General features: G+C 33.9%; 5 protein-coding genes across 8 annotated transcripts; all 5 read left to right on the top strand.

Annotated features, from left to right (window-relative positions):
* The first annotated feature begins 1654 nt into the window (after window positions 1-1654).
* On the top strand, window positions 1655-4482 carry LOC123918391 (alpha-1,3-arabinosyltransferase XAT2-like). Its single transcript, XM_045970423.1, has 6 exons — window positions 1655-1994; window positions 2225-2305; window positions 2518-2574; window positions 2648-2710; window positions 2908-2970; window positions 3069-4482. Exons 1-6 carry the CDS (start codon window positions 1853-1855, stop codon window positions 4256-4258), a joined length of 1596 nt encoding a protein of 531 aa, XP_045826379.1. The 5' UTR covers window positions 1655-1852; the 3' UTR covers window positions 4259-4482.
* Window positions 4483-5395: 913 nt separating this feature from the next.
* On the top strand, window positions 5396-7655 carry LOC123918392 (T-complex protein 1 subunit delta-like). Its single transcript, XM_045970425.1, has one exon. It carries the CDS (start codon window positions 5612-5614, stop codon window positions 7202-7204), a length of 1593 nt encoding a protein of 530 aa, XP_045826381.1. The 5' UTR covers window positions 5396-5611; the 3' UTR covers window positions 7205-7655.
* Window positions 7656-10065: 2410 nt separating this feature from the next.
* On the top strand, window positions 10066-17340 carry LOC123918393 (2-oxoglutarate and iron-dependent oxygenase domain-containing protein CP2-like). Of its 2 annotated transcripts, XM_045970427.1 has the most exons (10): window positions 10066-10165; window positions 10281-10614; window positions 11297-11344; window positions 12218-12394; window positions 12530-12680; window positions 12808-12894; window positions 13182-13306; window positions 14093-14211; window positions 15979-16099; window positions 17006-17340. In XM_045970427.1, the coding sequence occupies exons 2-10, from the start codon at window positions 10414-10416 to the stop codon at window positions 17039-17041; spliced, it is 1065 nt and encodes a 354-aa protein (XP_045826383.1). In that variant the 5' UTR covers window positions 10066-10165; window positions 10281-10413; the 3' UTR covers window positions 17042-17340. The 2 variants fall into 2 exon arrangements, with proteins under 2 accessions (XP_045826383.1, XP_045826382.1); XM_045970426.1 differs by lacking the exon at window positions 10066-10165 and having other exon boundaries at window positions 10228-10614.
* Window positions 17341-18066: 726 nt separating this feature from the next.
* On the top strand, window positions 18067-20600 carry LOC123918394. The gene is made up of 3 exons (XM_045970428.1): window positions 18067-19191; window positions 19283-19468; window positions 19950-20600. The coding sequence occupies exons 1-3, from the start codon at window positions 18778-18780 to the stop codon at window positions 20232-20234; spliced, it is 885 nt and encodes a 294-aa protein (XP_045826384.1). The 5' UTR covers window positions 18067-18777; the 3' UTR covers window positions 20235-20600.
* An 886-nt stretch (window positions 20601-21486) lies between these two features.
* On the top strand, window positions 21487-27179 carry LOC123918395 (nuclear poly(A) polymerase 1-like). 3 transcript variants are annotated; one of them, XM_045970429.1, is made up of 13 exons: window positions 21487-21683; window positions 21847-22387; window positions 22480-22557; window positions 22998-23105; window positions 23432-23494; window positions 23585-23746; window positions 23856-23969; window positions 24074-24136; window positions 24268-24597; window positions 24851-25015; window positions 25161-26117; window positions 26680-26750; window positions 26897-27179. In XM_045970429.1, exons 2-13 carry the CDS (start codon window positions 22265-22267, stop codon window positions 26940-26942), a joined length of 2280 nt encoding a protein of 759 aa, XP_045826385.1. In that variant the 5' UTR covers window positions 21487-21683; window positions 21847-22264; the 3' UTR covers window positions 26943-27179. The 3 variants fall into 3 exon arrangements, with proteins under 3 accessions (XP_045826385.1, XP_045826387.1, XP_045826386.1); XM_045970431.1 differs by having other exon boundaries at window positions 21487-21733; window positions 26897-27169; XM_045970430.1 differs by having other exon boundaries at window positions 21544-21737; window positions 26897-27169.
* Window positions 27180-27700: the final 521 nt, after the last annotated feature.

Genomic DNA, 27700 nt, shown 5'->3' on the forward strand with positions numbered 1-27700 from the left:
AAAAAGTCCAGATTATTAGCTCGATAGATTAACATTGTTATAGTAAAAAAAAAAGTTTTTCTTGACTAAGAAAATCCTATCGATATCAATGTTTTTTGGTCCATACATAAGATGCCATATATAAAATAGACCTACGCTAGTAGGTGAGTATTTGAAATTTCTCATTTTAGGACAGTGAAATATATTTTATGTTTTATTTTATTTTTGAAAACAAAATTGAACATGCGTCGCACACAGTGACTCACTCGGTACACGTTAGCCACGCATTATATGTATCCTAGTCCCACAATTTGGTACCTAATATTGACTTTTAACTTCTATGTATCGATTATGGTAATGCACAAAACTAGACTATATATAATTAAGGTCAAGGATTTGTTGGGTAAATCAGTATTTAGATTATTCTCATACTATACTCTGTAACTACTAAATATTTTGAAATGTAATGGGAACATATGGTTTAATCAATTATTACTAAGATGTTACATGTCTCAACCTGTGCAAGGTAATGGGGACATATGGTGGCTTGCATTACAAGCCTTAGAACCACCTATGACGTCTAAAATCCAACATTTAATTAAATTATTTTATGACAATAATATAAATATGCACACGTATTCCACAAGAAAAAATCACACATATAATACCAAGCTTTGGAATATCTTAGTTACTCCAATTGCTCATCATGCACCCCACTAAATATTACAAATTAAAATATATATATTCTGATTGTTAAAATGTCTTACTCTTTGTTACCAAACGATCACTAGCTAGGTAGGATAACTTCCTACCCACGATTCCATTGCTTTTTACTTATTATTACTAGCGGGCCAGGCGCCTGCGTCTAACTTATGTATCCAAAAAAAAAAATACGCTTTATGTTATGGTGAGTTTGTTAATAAAAGATTTTTGTTGCTACTAAAAAAAAGCAAGGGTAATGTTGGTATTATGAAAATTCTACCCCAAAACTCATGTATTCTTTTTATATATTTTATAGTATAGAATAGATATAGATGAAAAAACCATAAAAAGAAAAAAGAGAGGAAGTTAAGGGCAATTATGGAATAATTAAAAAACCATAAAGGAAGTTAAGGGCAAAATGGACCAAAAAAAATCCAGCCCAAACTCCCTTATCCCTTTTATATATTGTTATAGATTATAATAACTTATTGTTTCATTTTTCATACTATAATTAAGAAGAATGTGTGTGAGTGAACCCTTGAATTTATATAATATAGTAGTAGAATTCATTAGTTAAAAAAATTAAAAACTGATTGTTAATTTCTCCTTCCTTGGTTTTTTGTTCACAACTTAACTAAATAAGTTGCTAGTTAGTAATTTCATGCAGAGGTTGATGAATCAAGCTAGTAAGATTTTTCACTTGACTTGTATGTGTCACCAACTATGGTAATCAAAACTGCAATAATTGATATATATATATATATATATATAATCAACATTTTAAACAAGCTTTAGTTGGTTAATACTTTTCAAAGCTGTTTGGTAGTTCTTGCTATAATAACCTAACCAAATATGTAGCAATTAATCATTGAAAAAGTTTCCATACATGTCTTAACAGTCAACTACAGAGTCCTTTTCATTCCCTATTTTATTAGTTTTTTCAGAATCCTCCTGATTCAAGAGCTAACAACTACGTGAGGAGAACAACATTTTATATATAGACAAATCAATGCACCTTCCTCCATTTGTCACATATATAAAACTATGTCTCAAAATCTTAGTTTCGCCTACAAAGATTTTATATATATATGATCATTGATCAGAATTGCTTTGATTTGTGAAATGGCATTCTGACATAAAGTTCTTGGTTCTTTTGGTTGATAAAATAAAAATGATTTATCAGACAATATTTGCCAAAAGCTTTAGTCGTTATGAGCAGAAAAAGTTGGGATATGGAGCACTTGTTGGCTTCTTACTGATCGTTTTGAGTCTTTGCACAGTGTTTAAGCCTTACTTGGGTCCTTTACATGATTGTGAGTACTTAAAATTTTCATCTGCAATGTAACTACTTGCATTAGCCACATGTTTCCATAATGTAAGACTAAGTAGTACAGGCATGAATGTTGTTTACCATTTATATAGTTCTTTGGCATTGAAATGCAGATAATTTCAATCATGCATTTTCTTTTGTTAAATGAGTTTACATAGTAGTTTTGAATATATCTTTACTTCATTTCACAGTAAATCTTTTTACTTTTCACAGTGAACATGAAGCTCTCTATTGGTGTTGACACCAAAATGTTGATGCTCAATGACACTGGTGGCTCTCTCAAAATAACCAAAGGTGTAAGATATAGAGTTCATGTTTGGACAAACAAGTTAATTAAGCACTTATAGCATAAAAAATTATTATATAAGTGCTTATGTATAAATTGTTTCGATAACAGAATATAAATTCAAACCAAATTGATTTCATATATGTTATAAGCTTTTCGAGCCAAACATGATTCTGACATGTGCTTGTTTATGTGATGATTCTTTGATCTACTGTTGAAGACATTGTAACTGAAATACTTGTTGAAGACACTGGCAATTCTCTACATATGATTGAAGGTAACATTTTTTGCATCTCAATATGATTAAAAGGATTTAAGTTAAACCATTAACCCTCTGTCGCGTTTCTCAGATGAAAGAATTGTACCAAAGAACCCTGTCAATGCCACAAGAGTCTCTCCACAAATGGCTAAAGGTAATAACAAATTCATAGTAGTAACATCAAGGTCAGATCAGCTCTACTCGTGGTTTAATTATATGAACAACTCAACCTTCTTGATTTCCATAAAAAAAAGATAAAAATCGAACGAGTACAGTACTACACTAGGATGGTAATTATAAGAACTGTAGAGGCTAATTAATGATTTTAACAGAAACTTCTTTATTTTGCAGTTGAAAATAATGCAACTAAGACTCTAATCAATGAAACCAGCATCTCTGCGACGAAAGCTGAAGGTAAGATCATTTGCTTGTCTCAGTTAGGTTGAGACTTGAAAGCTGTAGATTAGCTATATATATTAACATTGATCCTTCTAACATTGATCATTTTTCAGTTGAAAAATTGGAAACAAGAAAAGTAGAGCAAGAACAGCCACTATGTGTTTCCGAAGCAAGGACAGAATATTGCAAAACCCAAGGAGATATCCGAGTGCATGGAAAATCATCATCTGTTTACACTGTGTCACAAAAAACAAACAGCTTCGCTGAAAACGTTTCATGGAGTATAAGGCCTTATGCTCGGAAAACTGATGCATATGCAATGAGTAGTGTAAGAACATGGTCAGTAAAGACTGTAAAAGCTAGCCAACAAGTCTCACATTGCACCAAAAATCACAGCATTCCAGCAGTAATATTCTCAACTGCAGGATATACTGGAAATCATTTCCATGAATTCAGTGACATTATCGTTCCACTGTTTTTGACTTGTCGACAATTTAATGGACAAGTACAGCTTATCATAACCGATAAGAAGCCTTGGTGGATTGTTAAACACCGAGCATTTCTTAAAAAGCTGTCCAATTATGAGATTATGGACATCGATGGAGACGATGAAGTGCATTGCTTCCCTAAGGTGATTGTTGGCCTTAAAAGGTATCATAAAGAGCTAAGCATTGACCCTGAAAAGTATTCCTATTCTATCAAAGACTTCAGAGATTTTTTGAGAAGTTCTTATTCACTGAAAAGAGTTAATGCAATCAAAATCAAAGATATTGGTAATCAAAGTAAGAAGCCTAGACTCCTGATTCTCTCAAGAAAAAGATCAAGATCATTCACTAATACAAATCAAATAGCAAAAATGGCTAAAGGCTTAGGTTTTAAAGTAATTGTTATGGAAGCAGGGCGAAACATGCGAAATATTGCAGATGTTGTGAACTCTTGTGATGTACTAATGGGAGTTCATGGTGCTGGTCTGACTAACATACTTTTCCTTCCTGAAAATGCAATATTCATTCAAGTTGTCCCTTATGGTGGAATGCAAGTGGATTGGCTTGCCAAAAATGATTTTGCAAAGCCATCAGAGGATATGAATATAAAGTATTTGGAATATAAAATAAGGTTGGAAGAAAGCAGTCTTATACAACAATATCCATTAGAGCATATGATTATAAAGGATCCCTCATCAATTGTAAAACAAGGATGGGAAGCCTTTAGATCAGTTTATTTTGACAAACAAAATATAAAGCTTGATGTTAATAGGTTTAGGCCAATATTGCAAAAAGCTCTTGAGTTATTGCATCAATAGGATATGATTTTTGACGTAATTAGTTGGATTCTTTAGGTTGTCATGGTTATAATCAGACCAGATCTCTGTAATTTATTTATGTTTTTATAAGTAGCATACAGAGTATTTGTGTTTCTACTGATGGACTTTTAGGCATGGTTTTGGGCCATCTTGCAAATAACAAACAGTTTAGGTTACTGTGTTTTTTATTTTTTATATTGAAACATTTAGGTTACTGTGTTTGATTCTAGTCTATGAACACCAACGGCAGAACTACATGATTCCAATGGCAAAACTTTAGACGGTTACGGTGAAGGTAGAACTCAGATACGGTGTGAATCACGGTGGAGAGAAGTATATGATCAAGAGAGAATGAAATAAAAGTGAATGAATTGTGTATATTGGCACCAAAGTCAGGCTTATATAGAAGGAGCGTGTGAGATATGAATTTGTTGCAGGTGACCTACGGTAGCTACTATGTCCGTTACAATTGGCATGTAGGAGAAGCCTCCGCGAAGTAGTGGTACCGGGCTGGATCTGGAGTGTTTGGGTTGTGTGCATCTTGGCCTAGTCCGAAACAGATCGTAGTAATACTAGTAAACTAAATTATTATTTTTTTGACATAGTAAACTATAGAAAATTAGCTAGAATAAGGTATGATATTATTGTTTTTGAAAAAGTCAATGTTAATTGTTAGTTTTTGGGGAGGATGAGAATCGAATCACAGAACTCTTCATCTCTACTCCCTCAGCCACCAAGCCCCAAAATAAGGTATGATGTTGATATGTATTCAACATTCAATCATATGAATCATCTTCAACCATTTCTCATGTTCCTTATCATCATGGAGCGATCTCAACCATTCATTCATCAATTATTATTATTATTATTATTATTATTATTATTATTATTATTGATTGTATGGGATAAATCGAGACACGAGCAACTGAGATTGCAGCAACACCATTTTTTTTTCACCTTATCTAGTGGCTAGAAATTCCACCTTAAAAGTGGATAAGTGAAGTGTTCAAGATTCGAACTTCAGTTCTTATATATATATATATATATATATATATATATATATATATATAATGTGATGTCCTGCCAATTGAACTAAATTCAGCGAGACTACAACAAACACCATTCTCCTCCTAGAGGAGAGTACAGTAAAACTGGAGTACCAAGAAATTCTAAATAAGGAAAGTAAAATAAAATAAATGGAAACTTTAAATTTAAAATGCAAGACCAAACCAAACCCTACAAATCGGTAGAAAGAGCGAACGAATGAATAGTGAGCGAGCGAGCGCCTAGAAAAAGCAAGAAAGAACCATCCCAAACTGCAAAACCTTCAATATTTCTTGACTCAATCATTCAATGGCGACTCCACAAATCCGTTCCTCCAAAACCGAATCATACACAGACAACAAGCGCAAGGATGACGTCCGTCAATCCAACATCATCGCTGCACGTTCCGTCGCCAACGCCGTCCGCACAAGTCTCGGTCCCAAAGGTATGGACAAAATGATTTCCAATTCTAACAACGAAGTCATCATCACCAACGACGGCGCAACCATTCTCCACAAGATGCAAGTCCTTCAACCTGCTGCCAAAATGCTCGTTGAACTTTCCAAATCTCAAGACTCCGCCGCCGGTGATGGTACAACCACTGTCGTTATTATTGCTGGCTCTCTCCTTGAAAAATGTCTCCTCCTCCTCTCCCACGGTATTCACCCTACCGTTATCTCCGATTCACTCCACAAAGCCTCCGTTAAAGCCGTTGACATCCTCACCGCCATGGCAGTTCCCGTTGAACTCTCCGACCGCGATTCTCTTGTCAAATCCGCTAGTACTTCACTCAACAGCAAGGTCGTTAGTCAGTACTCCTCTCTCCTTGCTCCCATCGCCGTCGATTCAGTTCTCTCTGTTGTGGACCCAGAAAAACCCTACATGGTTGATCTCCGCGATGTTAAGATCGTGAAGAAACTAGGTGGAACCGTTGATGACACGGAGCTTGTGAAGGGTTTGGTATTCGATAAGAAAGTTAGCCATGCCGCTGGTGGACCTACCCGGATGGAGAATGCAAAGATTGCTGTGATTCAGTTCCAGATTTCACCTCCCAAGACTGATATTGAACAGAGCATTGTTGTGAGTGATTATTCTCAGATGGATAGGATTTTGAAGGAAGAGAGAAGTTATATTTTGGGTATGATTAAGAAGATTAAAGCAACTGGTTGTAATGTGTTGTTGATTCAGAAGAGTATTTTGAGAGATGCTGTTACTGATTTGTCTTTACATTACCTTGCTAAAGCTAAGATTTTGGTGATTAAAGATGTTGAGCGAGATGAGATTGAGTTCATTACCAAGACTCTTAATTGTTTGCCTATTGCCAATATTGAGCATTTTCGTGTTGAGAAGTTGGGTTATGCTGATCTTGTGGAGGAGCTTTCTCTTGGGGATGGGAAGATTGTGAAGATTTCGGGTATTAAGGATATGGGAAAGACCACAACTGTGCTTGTTCGTGGATCTAATTTGCTTGTGCTTGATGAAGCTGAGAGGAGTTTGCATGATGCTTTGTGTGTTGTTAGGTGTTTGGTTGCTAAGAGGTTTTTGATTGCCGGTGGTGGTGCACCAGAGATAGAGTTGTCGAGGCAATTGGGTGCTTGGGCAAAGGTGTTGCATGGAATGGAGGGTTACTGCATTCGAGCATTTGCTGAGGCGCTTGAAGTCATTCCTTATACTTTGGCTGAGAATGCTGGTTTGAATCCGATTGCAATTGTTACTGAGCTGAGGAATCGTCATGCACAGGGTGAGATAAATGCTGGAATTAATGTGAGGAAAGGTCAAATTACAAATATCTTGGAGGAGAATGTTGTGCAGCCATTGCTTGTAAGCACGAGCGCTATCACCTTGGCAACAGAGTGTGTGCGGATGATTTTGAAGATTGATGATATTGTCACTGTGAGGTAGAGTTTAATGGACATCGACAAGAATTTGGAGAAAACTGAATCATCATATATCTTTCGTACGTTAATTTTAAGTTGGTAGTATATGTCTCTTTAATGAATTTGGTTAATCGATTTTGACTCTGTGGCTGCTGTTTTTATTTACAAATTTGAATGCTCTTGTGAATTGTGATACTAGCTGCAGTCTTCCGAATCACTTCTTTATGTGTATTGTGAATTTATCACTAGCTGGTTATTTGTCTGACCATCATGGCTATTGATTACTTGATAATGTTCATGTCATTACCCTCCCTAATGGAATTGAATGAGTGCTTCTTGGAGTTGTATGGGTGAAGTATGCTCTTAGGGTGTTAGTGGAAGCATGACAAGACATGAAAATGGAAGCTATATTATTATTATGTTCCATGGAAATGATTTAATATTTTATATAATTGGAATTTGTGGTTGATCTGAAAGCAATTGTGTTCCTCTCCTTTAGTTATACATGCCAGTTTGTAACATACTAGTAAGCAGTGTGACACTTATAGCAATGGAGCAAATTCAATCTTGTAAACAATTATAGCATTTGTTAAATAGGTTAGAATAGGATATGGGGTTTGTTTTATGTTTGGTTCATGTTGTGATAGGTCTATTAATAATGTCTATAGAATAATGGGCAAAGGAGGTGAAAAATATAATAGACGGGATTAGGCCAAAGTTCAAACTAGTTTTTGGAAACCAGAATTGTACCATTATAGCTTATAATAAATAATTGAACCTTCATGATAAAGCAAGGTAAAATTTGTTCTCAATTGAATTAGGTGCTGAGAGATTCTTGTGGACAGGGAATGGTAGAGTAGAATGTACAGTAGCTAGTGCATATTAATTACTATATCCTGATGTTGAATATGATGAATCTGCAAAACCTGATATGGAAAAATGTTTTGAAGCTTGATTTTTTTTTCATCAAAGAATTAGGTGCTTCATTTGGTTAGTGTGTAATGGTAGATTGCTAACAAATCAATTGAAGCATCATATGTGATTGAGTGAGCCTCATTGCAACAGATGTGTTTAGTGTTAATTTACAGCAACGGATTGAGCTCAACATTAACTGCACTTTTAAAGATGATAGCAAGATTAAGTGGAATGTTCTTTGAGGTCTTCAATTCACCTCCAGCTTTAAGCTTCAATTGGTTCTTTAGGTTTGAGGTCTGCCGATTTAAATGAATGAATATAGTTGTTTTTTTTTTTTCGCCAAAAAATATTAGAAACCTAATTAGAAAATACTCTCTCTGGTTTTATATATAAGAAAATTTTATTTTTTAGATTCATTGTAGAATCAATGTATCTAGGTTATAATATAGTATAGATACATCAATTCTATAATAAATCTAAAAAGTAAAATTTTTCTTATATATAGGACCGGAGGGAGTATAAGTACGTGGCAATTATCGGTATAGACCAAAGTTGCAATAATTTGGGGGCGAGTAAAGCTTACATAACAGTATTTCAAGGGTCAAGTCTTAAAAAAAATAATTAACAAAAGTTAATATAGTACTGGAGGTAGTAGTAGTAGTGAGTTTACCGTCGCGAACCATTAAGCGACATTGAAAACTTCAAAGCTCTAACTTTACCATGCTAGAAGAAACCATAAGAGTCAAGTCAAGCGTTTGCAATATCAAGCACCACGGAGAGGCCATTGTGCACCCCATGTGAAGACCATTGTGTGTTTCTTTGTTGGTCCTTACACAATCATATGTTCCTCCTTTGTTATAACACATTATCACGTTCAGAACACATTTGGAACATGAGAAAATTGGGTGAAATGCGTATCTAAACAGACGATAAGGTATGTAATTTCAAATATATGTGGGTATGTTTCTTTAAATAATAATAAAATCTTATATAATTTATTTTATTTATTTATAGTCCACCTATGCTATGGATTAAAACTTGAAACATAAGATATGATAAGCTTACTAGGAGATGTCTACGCTTAATACACTCAAAATATAAGCAAAATTGAGTCAAAAAAACTTGATGTATTTTGTTAAAGATTTAAATCAAATACATTTACTTTTGTTGACCATTTTTTGCTTATATTTTGGGATAGAGGGAGTACATCTTAATTTTAATTTTTTCGTAAATTGAAACATGAAATAAAATAAGTGTTATTTTGTCACGTACATTTAGTTACAACAAGGATGAAAATTTCAAAAGGATTTTTTATTTTCTCGTCATATGTGACGTAAAAAGAAAAGTATAACTTTTTTTTGGATACCAAAAGGAATATACTAACATTTTTTAAATAAATAGTAGTTCTCAACTCTCTTCAATGCATAAATCAAGAGTTGTAACCTGGAACTCGTCAAGCGTTGCAAAAAAACCCTAAAACTCGTCAAGCGTTGCAAAAAAACCCTAAAACTCGTCACTGAGACAAATAAGATCACTCTAGATTTATTTATCCTGTCGCTGACAATTTAGGGTTTGTTTATTCCCCAATCAGTAAAGTGAGCTCTCGTGCAGTTGAACAAAATATATTTTTCATCAATAATCTTGATTCACAATGCATAATCATGGGGGAAAGAAATCTACGCAATCAAATTCTGAATCTAGTAAAGAACACTTACAAAGGTAACACTTATATATTCATATCAGTTTTATTTGTTATATTTTTATCCATTCTATCTATCTTTATTTTTATAATAATTAAAATTCAAATCTGACTAGTGCCTTCAACACGACTTCAAAAAGTAAAATTTCCTCAAAAACCCTAATTCCCTCTATTTTTTTTTTGACAAACCTTAATTCTCTATTAAAATATTGAAATTTTCATCTGAATTCCTCAAGACTATTTCTGATGGTTTTCTTAAACCTCATGATCATATCTCTAAATTAAATACTATCTTAAACTCTTACAAGTTTTTTTTTTTTTATTTTACAATTAAGCAATTGAACTGAATATCGAACTCAGAACCTCTTACAGGTTAGTTTTAAGTTGTTTTACAAACCATGCAATAAAATGGATTGAATATTTTATAGTTAATAGTTAAAAAAATAAGAAAAATTTCTGATGAAAACCCTAATTCTCCAAAATGCAGGACCAGCGGAAGCAGTTTATTTCACGGCGGCTCCAGTGGCCGCCGCCAAGAAATTTCTCCGGTAACCGAGTACACCAGCCGATACGGAAATATCATCAGCTTGGAGGCAGGGAGCTCTAGCAAGAGCAAGGAAATGTCGAGACTGATGCTGAATCCGGCGAAGAATCATAAGCCGGAAACGTATGAGGACTTGAAACTCGATGGTTCTTCTTTGCTTTTAAGCTCGTTGGAGATGCACCTTCCGCGCCACTTGCTTCGTGCTCCTCGTGACCAGAAATTTACTTACATGCGCGATATTTTGCACGATTATGTGCCTCCAGCATTGCGCACCAGAGTATGCTTCAATTTTAACGTCGATTATAATTTTCAATATTTTTCATTGAAAAAATTAACATATTGCTGTTTGTTCATTCATTTGCGTGATTAGTATGCTAAGAATAATTGTAGATTGCAAGTTTTAGGGATCAATTAATCGAGTCATTGTTCATTAGCCTTACAAGAGTGTATAGTTTAGGTGCTTTTGAATGCTGAAACAGAGGAAACTTATTAGAATTGTCAAGTTGATGTAATGTGGAGGAAGGGAAACACACTGAGAATGGGATGCGTTAATAATATTAGTCTTGCATAACATTTGGTTCATTGTTATGATCTGGAAGGTGGAACTGCCTTTGAGATTTTTTTCATTTATGTTAAAATATTGTACAACAGCGGTAAAACTCTTAGGGAGAGTTTGCCACCCATTTGGGTCGCACAAGACTCGAGGGATTAATTACTTCATCGTCATAATCATTTCATTTTGTAAAATAGAAAAACTTACTCAAATGTAAGCAAAATTTGATCAAAGAAACTTAATGTATTTTGTCCAAATTTTAGGCCAAATACATCAAAAAAAAGTTGACCAAATTTTGCTTATATTTGAGACCAGAGTAGTATTTGTTTTTATTATTGTTGTGGTTGTTATTAATATTCTACGGTTCTATCATACTTTTGTGATGGTTTGAATGTGATTATGGCAGGATCAAATGCAAAAAGAATATAGAGAGAAGATAATGTCAAGTTATCAGGTATGTAGTTCCTAATGTTAATTCTTGCCCTTTCTGTTCGATTTTGTTGGTCTGAAATTAGTGTGGACTGTGGAACCTGAAAGAATAATTTTAGGGAAATAATGTCACCTAAGCAGTTTCTTAAATCAATTAGATTTAATAAATATTAATGGCTCGATCTATTGATGAATTCCACTTCCCAATTTTGACGACATTTAGTCTTTCTGAATAAGGAATACATATAATTTTTTTTTTTTGTTGACAAATATACATATACATATAAAATTTTAAACACTGAATTAAACAACAAATCTGTTTTAAGTTTTAACCTTATTGTAAGGTTACCATGTCTTTATTGGGAATGGGCCTGAGCCCAATAGAAGCGATAAGGTGTGACATACTGCAGTTGCAAACTATTATGGCTGGTTTGGTTGTGTGAATTACAACAATTATAGTCAGTTACAAACTTTACGGTCTTGCAAAAGATATTAAGCGCCGTTGGTTGATAGTCAAATAGGGGGAATGGAATGTGGAAGATTAATGCTCTATTCTTGCCATAGGAAGTATACTGTTCTAAATACATTGCCTATTCTGTTGAGTTTTGTTTTCTTGCACACTGCTAAATATTTATGAGTTCAAATTATGCAAATTTCTTGGGTGCTTGGTTCTTTTTTTTTTTGAAGAAACTGCTTGGTTCTTTTTTAACAAGTTAATATTTAAACATCTATGAAGTTCCTATAAAAGAAATGTTATTCCATTCAAATCAGAAGACGACTTTATGATTTATGCTCAGACATGTGTGCCTAAGTATAATGACAATCTTCCCCACATTTCCTCCTCCTCTTTTGTGCTCCTTGAAACAATATTTACAGGTTTTCTATCCAAATTTTGCAGCCTCTGCATCGAGAGTTGTACACTATTGATCCTGTAGCATTCTTTGTACCGACATTTCTGAAAGCAATTAATGATAATACGAAAAAAAGCTTTAGAAGTATAATGTCTGAACCCGCTCCAGGCATTTTTACATTTGAAATGCTTCAACCACGTTTTTGTGAGTTACTGATATCTGAGGTATTTATCATTTTAATTATCGAGGTCTAAGCAATATTTTATTCTTCCTTTAAGTTATAACTTATAACCTGCAAGTGAATGTATACACAGATACATATTTTTTCTATGTTTAATTTATTTTTTTGGTCTCTCTAGGTCGAACATTTTGAGAAGTGGGTTGACAGAACAAAATTCACTGTAATGCGTCCCAATACAATGAATCAATATGGTGCTGTACTTGATGACTTTGGCCTTCAAACCATGCTTAACAAGCTTATGGAAGATTTTATTTCTCCATTGTCAAAAGGTGAGTGAAGTCTGCTTTGATTACTACAATTATGTTTATGTATTTATACACTTGAAGAGACTGGCCACTGTATAATTTATTCATTCTCTTAAAATGTATTTCAGTCAGTTAATTCTTTGTTATGCAGTGTTCTATGCAGAACTTGGTGGATCAACCCTGGATTCTCACCATGGATTTATTGTTGAATTTGGCATGCATAGAGATGTTGAAATGGGTAAGAGTTATGCCTGATTAGAATTTCTTAAACGTTGATGCTGGTCTATTTTAAGTTGAATGCATATTCTAGCATTCCTTGGAATGTGGTATGCATTGCCCCCAGTTTCCTCGTAATAGTTGGATACAGTCTGGTTTTGTCATCATTATGTTTCTCGTAATAGAGAAGGCTAGCATTTTTACATGCGAACCTTGCAACAGCAATATATAGTTACTGCTAAACAACTTGATTTTTCATTTTACAATATTGTATGCAATGAAGTCTAACAGATAGTCTTACATTTGTAGAATTCCATGTGGATGACTCAGAAGTTACCTTAAATGTTTGCCTGGGTAGGCAATTTTCTGGAGGAGAGTTGTACTTTCGGGGCATGCGATGCAATAAACATTTAAATACAATAAGTCGTTCAGAGGTAAGAGTTAAAAAATTGAGACGGAACAACATAAAAGTAAACCGGCATTAGTATTTGTTTTAAAATTTTCATGTTAAGTGTGCATTGCTCTAATCTCAAAATAGATTATCCGATCCTTTAGTATTGACTTGGATGAAAAGGCAATCATAGTTAATATGATTTCATCTATTTATATGTAGCTGGTTTAAACATCCTTACTGATTTTTATTCTTTTCAAATGACGGTGAGAATATTTGAGCGCACACGAGAGAAACATACTTCCAAATTGTTTTGTATGATTTCAAACAAACTTATTAGACTAGATGAAGAAGTATATAAATGCTTATACTATTATATATATTAACGTGTTGCAGCTGACCCTAAAACACTATAGCTGGATGGCTGCTATTCTGAAACTTTTATTTAATGCTTATACAATGTATTTCTTTTTTGAATTAATCCCTCGGTTCCCAAGAAATGGGATCTGGTAATCCGATGATTGTTCCAGTCATGCATCGAAATCGGATACTCCAATACTAACTTATCTGTTACCACTTTGGAAAACATAATTACAAATACAACAGATAAGAGATAAAAAGGAAAATAGATCAAATCTAATTGAATCCAAATCTTAATCTAATGTAAACTAGTTCAAATAATCTAATTTAAACTAATTAAATTGTTATTCCTGATTCCTAACAGACTTTTACAACTAGTAGTGCTAAGGATGAATCATTGCTTTTTTTTCAATTTTTCATTGGTATGATTATGTATACATTTTTTATGGAGTCTCTTATTTGAAAGCAGGAGATCTTTGATTATTCGCATGTCCCTGGTTGTGCTGTGCTTCATCATGGTCGTCATCGCCATGGTGCTAGAGCCACAATTGCTGGTCATCGAGTCAACCTACTTCTGTGGTGCAAAAGGTGCGTTCATATTTTGTTTGCGTTCGTAACTGCTTATATTAGTCTTATATTCCTTGTCATTGTATTCTCACATGCATAGTAATGATGATAGGGCTAGAGTTATTCAAGAACCAGTAGAGATGGAAACCAGAGAGAGATAGTGAGAAAACGAATAACGACTGTTTTCTGTTATTATTACAAAGGGAATGTTGGAATATTATAAAATATCTTATAATATCTTTTATATTAGTATCTTAGAATATTTCTTCGGATCAGATTTTACATTACTTATTATTATTATTATTATTAACGATTGAGTTTGTGTATCCTATAAAATAGGGATTTGTATTGTAGCACGCTATTATTCAGTAATTATCAATAATATTTAAATCTTTAATTATTCTCTCTTTTACCTAAAATATCACAAATTCAACATGGTATCGGAGCCTATTTCGTCCCTCCTTGAATATATCTGCCACTATTCCACTGTCGAGTGCCCATAAGGTTGGGAAATATAATAATAATAATTTCCTCGTTTCTTTTTCATCAGTTTTCTGCCGTAACCCGCCATTGCCACCACCGCGATCACTCTCTTCGGCAAATTTTTCGGCGATTGATCACATGCACATCACCGGCTTCATCCCTTGTGAGTGGATCTCATGCGCCACTGTCACAACCGCGCATGGCGGTGTGTCCCCAGTCCATTTCGGCAATCTTTCTGTCGCCGTGCTCTTCTCCTCTGTGTGACTCCAACAAGGCCACCCCTGTTCCATTCTGTTATTTTATGTTCAGACGCATAGTTAGTTTTTTGCTACTATTTTGTTCCACTGTTGCCATTTGGTCTGTGACTCTTTCTCCAGTTTCAATCTACGGAAATATGCATTCCTATTCAACCATTACCTCTTGGTGTTTTGGCCCTATTTTGCGTCTGAATCATATAGGTTTCTGGAATCCTATTTGTTTTCTTGTGTTGATTTGGATTTTTTTTCCTGGACAAATTCACTGTTTTATGCCTCAGATCTAGTGCTGCACTGTTTTGGCCATTGGGTCTCTCTACGGAGGTGTGTTTCACACCCTTGTTTGCTGCTAGTTCGTCTTTGTGCATTCTAGGCATTTGTAATTGTTCTTCACGTTTCTTGGTGCTCTGTTTTTGTCTTTTTAGTGCGCTTTTCTTTCTGGTCTGGTTTGTGGATTATTTACTTCAAGCTTGTTTGTTAGCATCATCGTCTTTGCTTCTTATGTGGTCATTTTTCAAGTCTTACTGTCAATTTCAAGTTGTTTGTTTTGATAATTTGTTTAAGCCACTCTTGTCAGTGTGTTTTCTACCACTGTATATTTGTTTAGATTGAAGTTGCGCCACCATAATCCATTCTAATTAGAGTTTCAGCCGCCGGAGTGAGCACTGACTAAATATTGTTTTTGAGGTTGTGGTACTTCCAGGTTAAGGTTTCAGTAGCCAGAGTGTATTTCTACAAATAGGGATTAGTATTGAGTCTTTGTATCATGCTATTATTCAGTTATTATCAAATAATAAAGCACAACTGTATAATTCCCCACCCGAATTCTTCCTTTTGGCTTTTTATATTTGCCTTTATCTATTTATTTAATGTTTTTCCTATTTTGTGGGAAATATCAGCAGAAGTCTTGAATTGTGACTGCATAATTGTAGCATTGACTTGAAATGTTATTTTCCTCTTATTTTTACCTGAATGGATTCGTAATTTATATTGTTTTCTTTTCATTTTTACTCATTAAATTAAATATGAAGATTGCATTATTTTTGTGCAGTTCTTTATTTAGAGAAATGCAAAAGTATAAAAGAGATTTCTTTAGCTGGTGTACTGAGTGCAATCAAGAGAAGAAAGATAAGCAAGATAAGCTGCTCTCGGAATATGAGACTTCCGGAATGGTAAATAATTGTTTGATCTGCATTCTTCATGCTCATGCATTGCATTCTAGGAAGTGTGTGGCAGTCATATTAATATTTGTCACCTGGCTCCCAACACTGTCTCACCAGTACAAGCAGTATTAAAAGAATCAAGTTATTCTATGAAACATCTTGTACTAAAGGAGCGTTTGGAAAAAGTTATTTGGGTTTATGTCATGACATGAGGATTTTTATTAGTTTGATACAGTTATGACTTATGATAGAGGAGTGCTGTGCTAGCAACGCTCACGCTAACATACTCTTTCAAACACTTTTTTCTCGTATGGGTGAAATTCATGCAGGTCCCACATTAATTGGTGGGACCTACATGAATTCGACCCAATATGAGAGTGTTGGAAAGAGAATGCTAGAGTGAGTGTGCTAGCACTTTTCACTTATATGTTCATAAGCTATTTCTAGTTTATTTTGTTCTTCAATATAGTAAGTCATGAATGAGTGCTAATTGAGCTAACATATTGAATAACTCTTTAATTTAGTTATTTTCTCAAACATATCCTATCTAGCTGATAGAACTTGCTGCATCAATCGATCCATTTATGATGCTAATCTTTCTTAATGAGATAAAGTTTGGTTGTTATTGTTGTGCAACCTGTACTGGATGCAATACAATATAACCAATAATTATGGCAAACAAAACTGGAAGCATCAGCAAGCATATTTTTTTAATAGCCCTCAATTTGAGCTTTGGGCTTTTTTTGAAATATATTTTCTTATGCACAGAATATGTGATTCCTTAATCCTCAGGCTATATAGACCCTGACTTGTGATATATTGCTCTATGATGATAGAAGTGCATGCTCTTTCTCGTAGAAAAATGCTTGACTGTTGTTTTGCAAAATATAACCGTAAGACTTTATGTTTATGCAGGGACCGTGGAGAGGAGAGAGTAAAGCAACCGCATAATCTTTTGTACAGTACAGCTGATCAATGGAAGTGAATGGTAAAAAAAATAGTGTAGCTGTAATTATTAGTCCAAATAAAGAGTCTGATTCTCCTGATCTAGTCTAGGTTGTAAAAGTTAATCACCTGAAAGGGGTGCCTTTGATAGCTTGGATTTACCCATACAATTGTTACTTTTTATCTGATGTCTCTTAGAAGTCTCGGATTGTAGTCCTCGAGGTATTGTGGCTTCTGTGTATCGTTGGGGATAACAAATGGTGTTTTTGGTTTCAACAAGATATTAATAGAATTGATCTTATCAATCAATATCAAACATGGTTTTGGTAAAAGAAATTATGTTTGATTGATTTTGCTTCCAAACTTGTTGAACGAATTTTTAAGCATTCTCCAACGATAAGGTAAAACAAAATTAAAAAGAGAGCGAGTGGGTAAAGAATACCAGCATATATAAACATAAATATAAAAAGATTTTAATTGTGTTATTTGTTTTATCTCATGATCTGTCTCAGTCCAATTATGCATGTGCTTTTAATTGATCTTGATATCCAAATGATTCATTCATCTTCAACAACAGCATATAAACACTCGCAGATTCGTAGTACATTCGTGTTCTGTTTGGTGACAGTTGTAATGCAGCTGTTTGTTGGTCATTATTTTTAATTTTTTTGTCAAGCAGCATGATGACTTGAATTTCATCCTTAAAGGTGAATAAGAGGAGGATGAGTAGTTTAGTGGTTACGAATTTCACCTTAAAGATGAATAAGTGAAATGTTTGAAGTTTAAACACGAACTCTTACATGTGTTCTATCAACTAAGTTAAGTTACTCTTTTATCTTATATTTCTTATAAGAAAAAAGAAAAGAAAAGAAAAGAAAAGAAAGAATAGGTGTGTAACCACCCACCGCACATAAGTCAAGCAACCATTCCCATCGTTTTCACTCTTTCCACGCCCCCTTGTTGTGTTTTTTTATTCTTTTTCCTGTCCTATTATTATTAGTTATTAGTACTGCCATCTTTGTTAATTTTTTATCTCGTTAATGCTAATTTAAAACATTACTACTCTTTGAGTTTCTCCAAATTTTTTTTTAATAATTTATTGGTTTGACTCACAATTTAAAACTTTATTTGGTAAAAAAAAATCTTTTGCAAACTTATAGCTTATTTTTATTAGTTTATAATTCATTCATTTGATAAGCAAATTTCAATAATTTATAGTTTATCATTTTTCACTTCTATTTTATTCTTGTTATCTTACATGAAGAAGTTGAATATTAATTAATAATATTTTATTTCTACAAAGTACTTCCTCTATAATAAATATATGTAATCTTTTTATTCATTTACTTAAATTTTGTTACCAAAGTAGTAGTATGGAGTTAATCTTAGTCAAAGCATAATTGTTCTTTATTTTATATTCATATATTTTTTAATCTCAACACTCAACCTCACCTCACCTCACCAAGACAAATTAAAAGAGCATAAATAATAATCACCCACTAATACATTTTGCTCTCCTTGTACTACTCATAGTACCTTCATTTCATTCATAGTATATCATAGCTTGCTTGTTGGGTCCTCTTTCTTTAAGGGAACAGAACATAAACCAGATCTATCTATCTATTACATTTAAGACCACACTTCCATCAACAACACTATCAATCCTCACATCTCAATTCTCATATTTCACATCAATTCAGATTCATTAAAATCATCAAAACAAACATAATTATAACAACAAGATGCATAACAAGACAGACTCAGAGGTTACTAGCTTAGATGCATCCTCCACAACAAGATCTCCTCGTCGACCAGCATACTATGTTCAGAGTCCATCTCATGATGGTGAAAAAACAACAACCTCGTTTCATTCAACTCCTGTTATCAGTCCAATGGGTTCTCCACCTCATTCTCACTCTTCCTCAAGCCGTTTCTCCGGTTCCCGGAAAATCAACAACCACCGTAACACCAAACCTTGGAAAGAAATTGATGTTATTGAAGAAGAAGGTCTTCTTCAAAATCAAGATCATCATCATTCTCTTTCTCGTCGTTACTATGTCCTTGCTTTTCTTCTTGGCTTTTTCCTTTTGTTCACTATTTTTTCTCTTATCCTTTGGGGTGCTAGTAGACCCATGAAACCCCTTGTCACAATTAAGGTAAATTTTTTCATTTTTATAGTTTTTCTAAGATCTTCTAATTATTATCTAAAATGGGTCTTGATCAATTTTCTATTTTTGTGTTTTGTAGAGTATAAAATTTGACCATGTTAGAGTTCAAGCTGGTTCAGATGGAACAGGTGTGGCTACTGATATGATCACAGTGAATTCAACTGTTAAATTCACTTATCGCAACAAGGGTACATTCTTTGGTGTTCATGTCTCATCCACACCTATAGATCTATCCTACTCAGAAATCGTAATTGGTACAGGCAATGTAAGTCACTAAAACACACACATTTATGCCATATTTTAGATTTGAAGATATGTCTGGTGTCTAACATGCGTCAGTGTCAAAGGCATCACTAGAACACTAACACATTTAATTACATGGCAATTTATTAGTTGTATTTAAGTGTCAATATTGTGTCTTGTGTCCTACAGTCCTACTTGATAGACATATTGTGATTGCTTGTGCTGTCGATAATCCCTACATTTACCAGGATATCAATTTTTGTTGGATGGACATTCCAGATTTCGATGTAGATTTTGACTTTTATTAAACTAAGATATGGAACTTGAAATCTGGATTATCTGATCTTGATCTAACTATCATTGATGTGCCAGCCAACTATGTTCGGAGATTGCCAACCGGACTCAAGCTGAATTCCCACACATACATTAATTTATAGTTTGACATGAATTAGTGAAAATTGTGTATCAATATTTTTTCTTTTTGTATGGATTTGTTATTGCAGATGAAGAAGTTTTATCAATCAAGGAGGAGTCAAAGATTAGTGAGTGTGGCAGTAATGGGAAGCAAGATTCCATTGTATGGAAGTGGTGCAAGTCTTAGCAGCACAACAGGTATGCCAAGTCTGCCAGTGCCATTGAAATTGAACTTTGAGATTAGATCTAGAGCTTATGTGCTTGGGAAATTGGTCAAACCAAAATACTACAAGAAGGTTCAATGTTCTGTCATATTTGATCCCAAGAAAATCAATGTTTCTGTTTCCCTCAAAAAATCTTGCAAGTATGATTGATTGGAAGAAAGAAGCACATGGATATGGAAATAAAATAATAATAATAGAAAATGACTTATTGGTTGAGGAAAAAACAGCTCATGGAAAAGCGCGTTTTTGTGGAACTTTTGGCTGCATTAACAATTCCACATTCTAGAAACGTAAAAAAAGACATGTTGGATTCGGTGGAAACTTATGACATGTTGGAACTTTTTCTACTTTTATTTATTTTTTCATGAATTTTGTCCCATCATGTGATAATATAAGGTTAAGGTTAATATGTAATTTTATTTTGTTAGGTAATTATAATGTAATTATAGCTGAAAAAGTTGAATTATTCGTTGATTAGTTTGTGATGTCAATGTCAGATTTGTATTCTAAGCTCCATATTCCACACAATCTGCCAATGCCTAAAATCACATTGTATTTTAAATTTTTAATCAAGTCAATACATGTTACCCTGTCTTCTTCTTCTATTTTAATTTTTATTGATAAAATGAAATAATGAAGACAAAAGCTATTGTCAAAAAAAAGATGAGGAGTATCAGGACTATTAGCTTCACGGCATAATAATTGATTCTAAACAATTCGATCAATATTTTTTAACTACTAAGTTGAATTGAAAATTAGATTCAAATTAGAGAATAAAATATAATATTCTGTAAATTGAGCCAAACCAACGAAATATAATGATAATCTAATACTCCTATGTGATATAATATTCTGTCAATAAACCCACGAGACATAATGAAAATCTAAGTACAGTATTAACCATTTGGATAATTTTTAATTACAGTTATTTGAGTAATTATCCGTAAAAAGCTATAAACTAATGGAAAAAGCTTGTTACGAAACACTTATAATTTTATGAAACAAACTTATATGTTATAAGCTGATATAGAGCCGGACTGGATTTGAATTTTTTTTTTGTTTATAAAAAATAAATTATTCAAATAAAGAAATTTTTGTGTTAGTTCATAAGTTTTTGCTAATAAAAGTTGTATCTTTATAATATTGTTTTTCTCATAATCTACTTTGAAAAAACTTATAATAATATATAAAAGCTTTTTTTTTTTAGCTTTCACCACCAGTTTAATCTGGTTCGGGGGTCAGTTCTGGTATCAAGTAGTTCAAACCCCTCCCGATCGTAGTTGCGGGGATCGAATCGTAGTCCTCCCTACTAAGTTTAGCACCAATCACAACTTAACCAACTAACTATAGATACATAAAAACTTATTTATTTGCATTAATTCTTTGTTGTAAGTTGAAAAATAAATCAATTGACCCATAATAATAAGTTATAGACACAAAAATAGAAATTTTGATGATTGAATTGGGCCGTAGAAACCATTTATAATTGCGAGTGTAGTACTGTACTGTACTGGAGAGAGTGTTGGGAAAATATCTATCTTCTATGAATAGATAGAAAGAGCATCGAATCATCAAATCGCATCACATTGCACCAAAGAAGTGAGTTTGCTTTCAGTTTCTCATCAATCATCATCATCACTCTCATTTTTGTTCGTATCGTATCGTATCCACACATTTCTATTTCTATTTCCATTTCGATTCATTTTTCTGAATTCAATTTGTATCGTAAATAAAACTTTCTCTGTTTTTTCTTTTATTCCAGCTTCAACTTCTTCAACACCAACACCGTGCCGCTTATAAATGACTTCCACTGTTGCCTTATGCTCATTTGATTTCTCTTTTTAGGGTTTCATGTAATCTGTTTCATGAACAAATTTATTATTAGCTCGCTCAACTTGTAATTATTGTTATTATTATTATTCTTCATACTTTATACTTTTTAGTCAAAGTTTATATAGCTTTGATTTTGTTTATCACCATTACTGTATAATCATCACTTTATTACTAACTTTTTTTATTTTTGCTTTTCTTACTATTTAGTATCTTCTTATGTACGTTTTTATTGGAAAACTAAATCATCATAATAATAAAGCATTATTCCATTGAAAGAAAGAATATACATAATTGTAATAATATATATACAAAAAAAAAGAAAAGAAAAAAAGTCTAAAAATTTCTTGATGGGGAGCCCTGGATTGAGCAACCGAAGTAGCGGGCAGCAACGGTGGTTAGGGATAACAGAACCCATATCATTGAGCGGACCGACTGAATATGATGTCGCCAAGACCCGTGAACTCGAGAAGGTTCTGTTTTTGCAGCTATAGTGAATTGATTATTTATTTCTTTTTGAGGTTTTACTAGTTTTGTTGTGCTGAATTTGGATTTTGGATTTCAGTACTTGCAAGACGCCGGCCTGTATGAAAATCAGGAGGAAGCGATTTGTAGGGAGGAAGTGCTAGGCAGGCTTGACCAGGTTGAATTTATTTTGTTGATCGATTGATTGCATTGCGATATCTCAATTGTTGATGAGAAAATCGATGATATTCGAATTTATTTGTGGTTTGCTATTACAATTGAGATTATTTACTTTGTTGATCGATTGATTGCATTGCGATATCTCCATTGTTGACAAAAAATCAACGCATGATATTCCAATTTATTTGTGATTTTCTATTACAATTGAGATTATTTACTTTGTTGATCGATTGATTGCACTGCAATATCTCAATTGTTGATGAGGGAAAGAAAAACATGCACCTTCTACGAAAATATTCTCGAGTTGAGGGCATGTGTATTCATTTATATGAATTTTTATTTTGTTGTTGCATCATTTCATGTTATACAATCTTGTGAATTTTGTGGAGCTCCTTATGAATTCATATATTTTGGATGTGCTGTTATGAAATGAATTAGATTGTGAAGATTTGGGTCAAAACCATTAGCCGTGCAAAGGGATTTAACGAACAAATGGTGCAAGAAGCAAATGCCAAGATTTTTACTTTTGGCTCCTATCGCCTAGGGGTATGGTGCTGTTTTTCCTTCCAAAATTTTCTTGTATGCGTGCACGCACCCTCGCACAAACTTATGCACTTTCTATCTTTGTATTGCACAATAAGCTTGACGAATTTCATGAATAGAGGATTTAGGAAGGAGATAATTAGGACAGCTTTGCCATATGGCTTACCACTCCAATAGATTTAATTATTTTCTATTTATATCTTTTCATATCAAATGTGATGTTCAAATTTGTGGACCAAAAATATTGAATTTAGTTATAGCAATGTATTTATTCAACCATTTATTTTGTAGGTTTTATCATATTACCATTTTTAATTCAAATTTTGTAGGTACATGGCCCTGGAGCAGATATTGACGTTCTTTGTGTGGGACCTAGACATGCAACCAGAGATGTGTGATAATTCTAGCCATTTTTTAATGTAGATATAGGTTTTCAGGTCATATCTTCCACCAGCTAAAACTGTTATTTGAATTGGCTTTAGGAAGATTTCTTTGGTGAGCTACATAAAATGCTATCTGAGATGCCAGAAGTGACAGAGTTGCACCCAGTGCCTGATGCTCATGTTCCAGTGATGGGTTTCAAGTTCAATGGCGTCTCTATGGATCTCCTTTATGCAAAATTATCTTTGTGGGTTATTCCTGAAGTAAGTGATTTATGGAAGACTTCTTGATGTGTGGAATACACATCCCTTCATCTCCTCTGTATTTTACATTTTCAGTTACCACTAAGTAATACTGCTTTTCGTTGGGTAGGACTTGGATTTATCACAGGAAGCAATATTACAAAATACAGACGAGCAAACTGTTCGCAGTCTTAATGGTTGTAGAGTGACTGATCAAATCTTGCGTTTGGTTCCAAATATTCAGGTATGGATATAAATTTCATAGACAAAGATAGAATTTTGACGTTCAGCTTGGATATGACTTGTGGCTTTCCTATCATTAATTGTATTTCTATTTCTGAAATGCAGAATTTTCGCACGACATTGAGATGCATGAAGTTATGGGCTAAGCGTCGTGGCGTTTATTCAAATGTATGGGGGAAATCTCGCACTCTATATGACTTATGCAGTGTTCACTTTCTGTTTTGACCTGAACTTTGTCAATGTTATTTGTTATTATGTTTTGATTTACCTAACTTTTCTATATGATATGTAATGGGCAGGTTGCAGGTTTTCTTGGTGGTATAAACTGGGCATTGCTGGTTGCTCGAATATGCCAGCTATATCCGAATGCACTGCCTAGTATGTTGGTGTCACGATTCTTTAGGGTATATACTCAGTGGCATTGGCCAAACCCAGTAATGCTTTGTGCTATTGAAGAAGGATCGCTTGGACTTCAAGTTTGGAATCCTAGAAGAAATCCCAAGGATAAATATCATATAATGCCGATAATTACTCCTGCTTATCCTTGCATGAATTCTAGCTACAATGTGTCGTCAAGTACATTGCGTATTATGACAGAGGAGTTTCAGAGGGGACATGAAATATGTGAGGTAGCATTCTTTATTTTGAAAATAAAAATATGTGATGTTATGAATTTATGATGTACGGTTTTTTTTTTTTTTTTTAAATTCTAGTAACATTATGGCTGTGTTTCCTCAAAGGTCAGCAGATACTTTTTGTTTTCTTGGTTTTGTTTGATGGTAAACATCAGCATTATAGCTGTGTTTCCTCAAAGGTCAGACAATACTTTGTTTTTCTTGGTTTTATTGGAGTTGCTTAATATAAGGTTTCTGATATTTGTAGGCCATGGAGGCTAACACCGCTGATTGGGATACTCTTTTTGAGCCCTATCCATTTTTTGAAGCTCATAAGAATTATTTGTGGATAGACATTTCCGCAGAGAATGCTGATGATCTTAGAAACTGGAAAGGCTGGGTTAAGTCTCGCATGCGGCAGTTGACATTGAAGGTATATGCACTTCAAGTTTTATTGTTTGTAGTTTCATTTATTTTCTTTCTCTCCTCTGCTTCTATTTATTTTAATTTCTGAAAATTAGTACTTTCCCCTTCTTTATTTATATATAACCCAATTTGGTTGTCCTTTGAACATCTAGATTGAGAGGGACACTTTTGGCATGCTTCAGTGTCATCCACATCCTGATGATTTTTCAGATAAATCTAAACATCTACACTGTTCTTACTTCATGGGTCTGCAACGTAAGCAAGGAGTTCCTACCACTGAAGGCGAACAATTTGATTTAAGACTAGCTGTTGATGAATTTAAGCATACTGTTGGTATGTACAATCAATGGAAACCTGGAATGGATATCTCTGTGTCCCATGTGAAACGCCGCAATATACCTGCCTTTGTATTTCCTAGTGGCGTTCGGCCTAACCGTCCGTCCAAAGTAACCTGGGAGAGTAAGCGAAGTTCAGAGCTTAGGATTTCCGGCCATGGTCAAGCAGAAAAGTCTCAACAAGGTAAAGTGGCTGCATTAGGAGCAAATGATGATAGGAAGAGAAAACAAGCAGAGGATAGTACGGATGACTTAAGAAATTCCAAGGTCTTTTCATCTTTGCCACCCTCCAGCAGGGAAGTTCTTGAAGATGGAAATCCTGTCAGCATTGCTAGTTCTTGCTCTGTGAAATGTGATGACACAGAAGTCAACAGTATGAGTGAACAAAAGAGTGAGAAACCTGATTTGAATTATTCTGGGGAGTATCCTTCTGTGGATAGAGAGACCAATGGATCAGAAAAAAGCAACTCACATATTAACCCTCTACTTACTGCTACTGATACATCTAGTTTTAACGAAGCAGGAAAGCTAGACATTGAGAAGATTACGTGTGGTCCATACGATGCACATCAAGTCTTGTCAGGAGAACCTGATGAGCTTGAAGATGATCTTCAGTATAGAAATCAAATAAAAGATTTTGGCGGGAACCTGAAAAACGGCAACTTGGACTCTACAAACTCAGAGTCTGTAGTGGCAGCGGAACCAGTTTTTTTTCAAGAGGAAAATATTAGTTCAACTCATATATACTCTAACGGGGGCTTGGAGGAACTTGAGGTTAACATCTTAATATATATCTTACATTTGGAAAATTTTCAATCATTCTGCAATAATAGTATTATAATAGATCATAGTACCAGCTTTTTCTAATTGATTGTGATTATCTGAAGTCTGAACATCTGCTAAGGTTGCACACAACTCTGTCAAATCCTTTTTTTTAGTTATACTTAGGTTAAAACTGTTCAAATATGGGATTAATTATGTTTGGTGGATGGTTAGTGAATATAATAAGTTCTCACAACTCATTAACCATCAACTGAACTTAACACAACTCAACTTGTATACAGATCGCATGAAGTTCGCAGGCTTTATGTTATTAGGATATTGAGTTTCCATTTCTTTCTGTCACTTAAATAATATGGGCTGACGCAATAAGTTGGATTTGTTTCTCTGCTTTTGTTTTATGTAGAATCCACGTATCCCTAGTTTTTTATTTAGCTATCATGCAGTAGCCCTAGGAGGAAATAAGTTCTTATTTTTATTTCAACCATGGAATAGCATTAAGAAATCAAAGTGCTACTGACTTTTTTTCTATCTCTTTTGTTTACACTTTGTAAAGCCTACTGAACTCACAGCGCCATTGTTAAGTGGGAATCCTGCACCAGTACCACAGCGGAAACCCCTTATTAGGTAAACCATGATAAATTTTTGAACAATGTCTACTTGTCATGATTTGTTTGATTTCCATATTATTTTAATTGTCTTTATGGTTTATGTCATGGTTAAGCTGGATCAAATTTAATTGGTTGATCATTCATTATTCTTCTTATTTTAAGGTTGAACTTCACCTCCTTGGGGAAAGCGGCTGACAGAAGTTCTTAGAGACTTGCAACTTGCAAATTTTAGCTGCTGATAAGCTGGGATATAATTTGTAAATGCTCTTTTTTCTGGTTACTCTTTTTTCCGAATTGCAATAATGTTAATACTGCAAGCAAGGAAGAACATGCAGCCATAAATTTTCATGTCAACTGTTGTACATCTAAACTTCGATAACTTAAAAAGTATACTTTCAACCGCCTCACATATCTGCAATCATTTTCTATTTCAACTATAAGCTTTTTGTGTATGGTTAGATTTTTTTTAGCATGACATGGCTTTACGCGAGAATTTTGTTAGTGCTGCAAAATCCACACCTAAAATTTCAGAGGTTGATACTAGTTGCAAAGCAAAGAAAATGGAACTATAGGCGTAACTCCTGACTCCTCATACCACCCGTGGAAGTCACTAAACATCATTTTTAAATACTAACCCTAGCATCTTAATCGCATGGGCTAAAGTGATGTGTTGAAAAGAGTATTTCTAGCACTCCTCTTTCATATATTTTAAAGACTCTAATTAGCTTTACATACTTTAAGGACAAGATTAAGCTGGAGAGCTTTATACTGCTTAGGATCTAAGTTGGAGATAGATTGATATTTTAGATATAAAAAAAAAAAAAACAGGTTTATTCTTTGGAGGGTAGACAATAGATAGTTCAAAGTGTAGGTGAACCCAAATTTTGATCATGAAATGATGAATACTTTGGTGGCATGTATCATGTGCTTGTTTGTTAATTAATCAGAAGACACCAACTGGGCAAC

The sequence above is a fragment of the Trifolium pratense genome, linkage group LG3 (assembly GCF_020283565.1).
Source record: "Trifolium pratense cultivar HEN17-A07 linkage group LG3, ARS_RC_1.1, whole genome shotgun sequence".
Classification (NCBI taxonomy): Eukaryota; Viridiplantae; Streptophyta; class Magnoliopsida; order Fabales; family Fabaceae; genus Trifolium; species Trifolium pratense.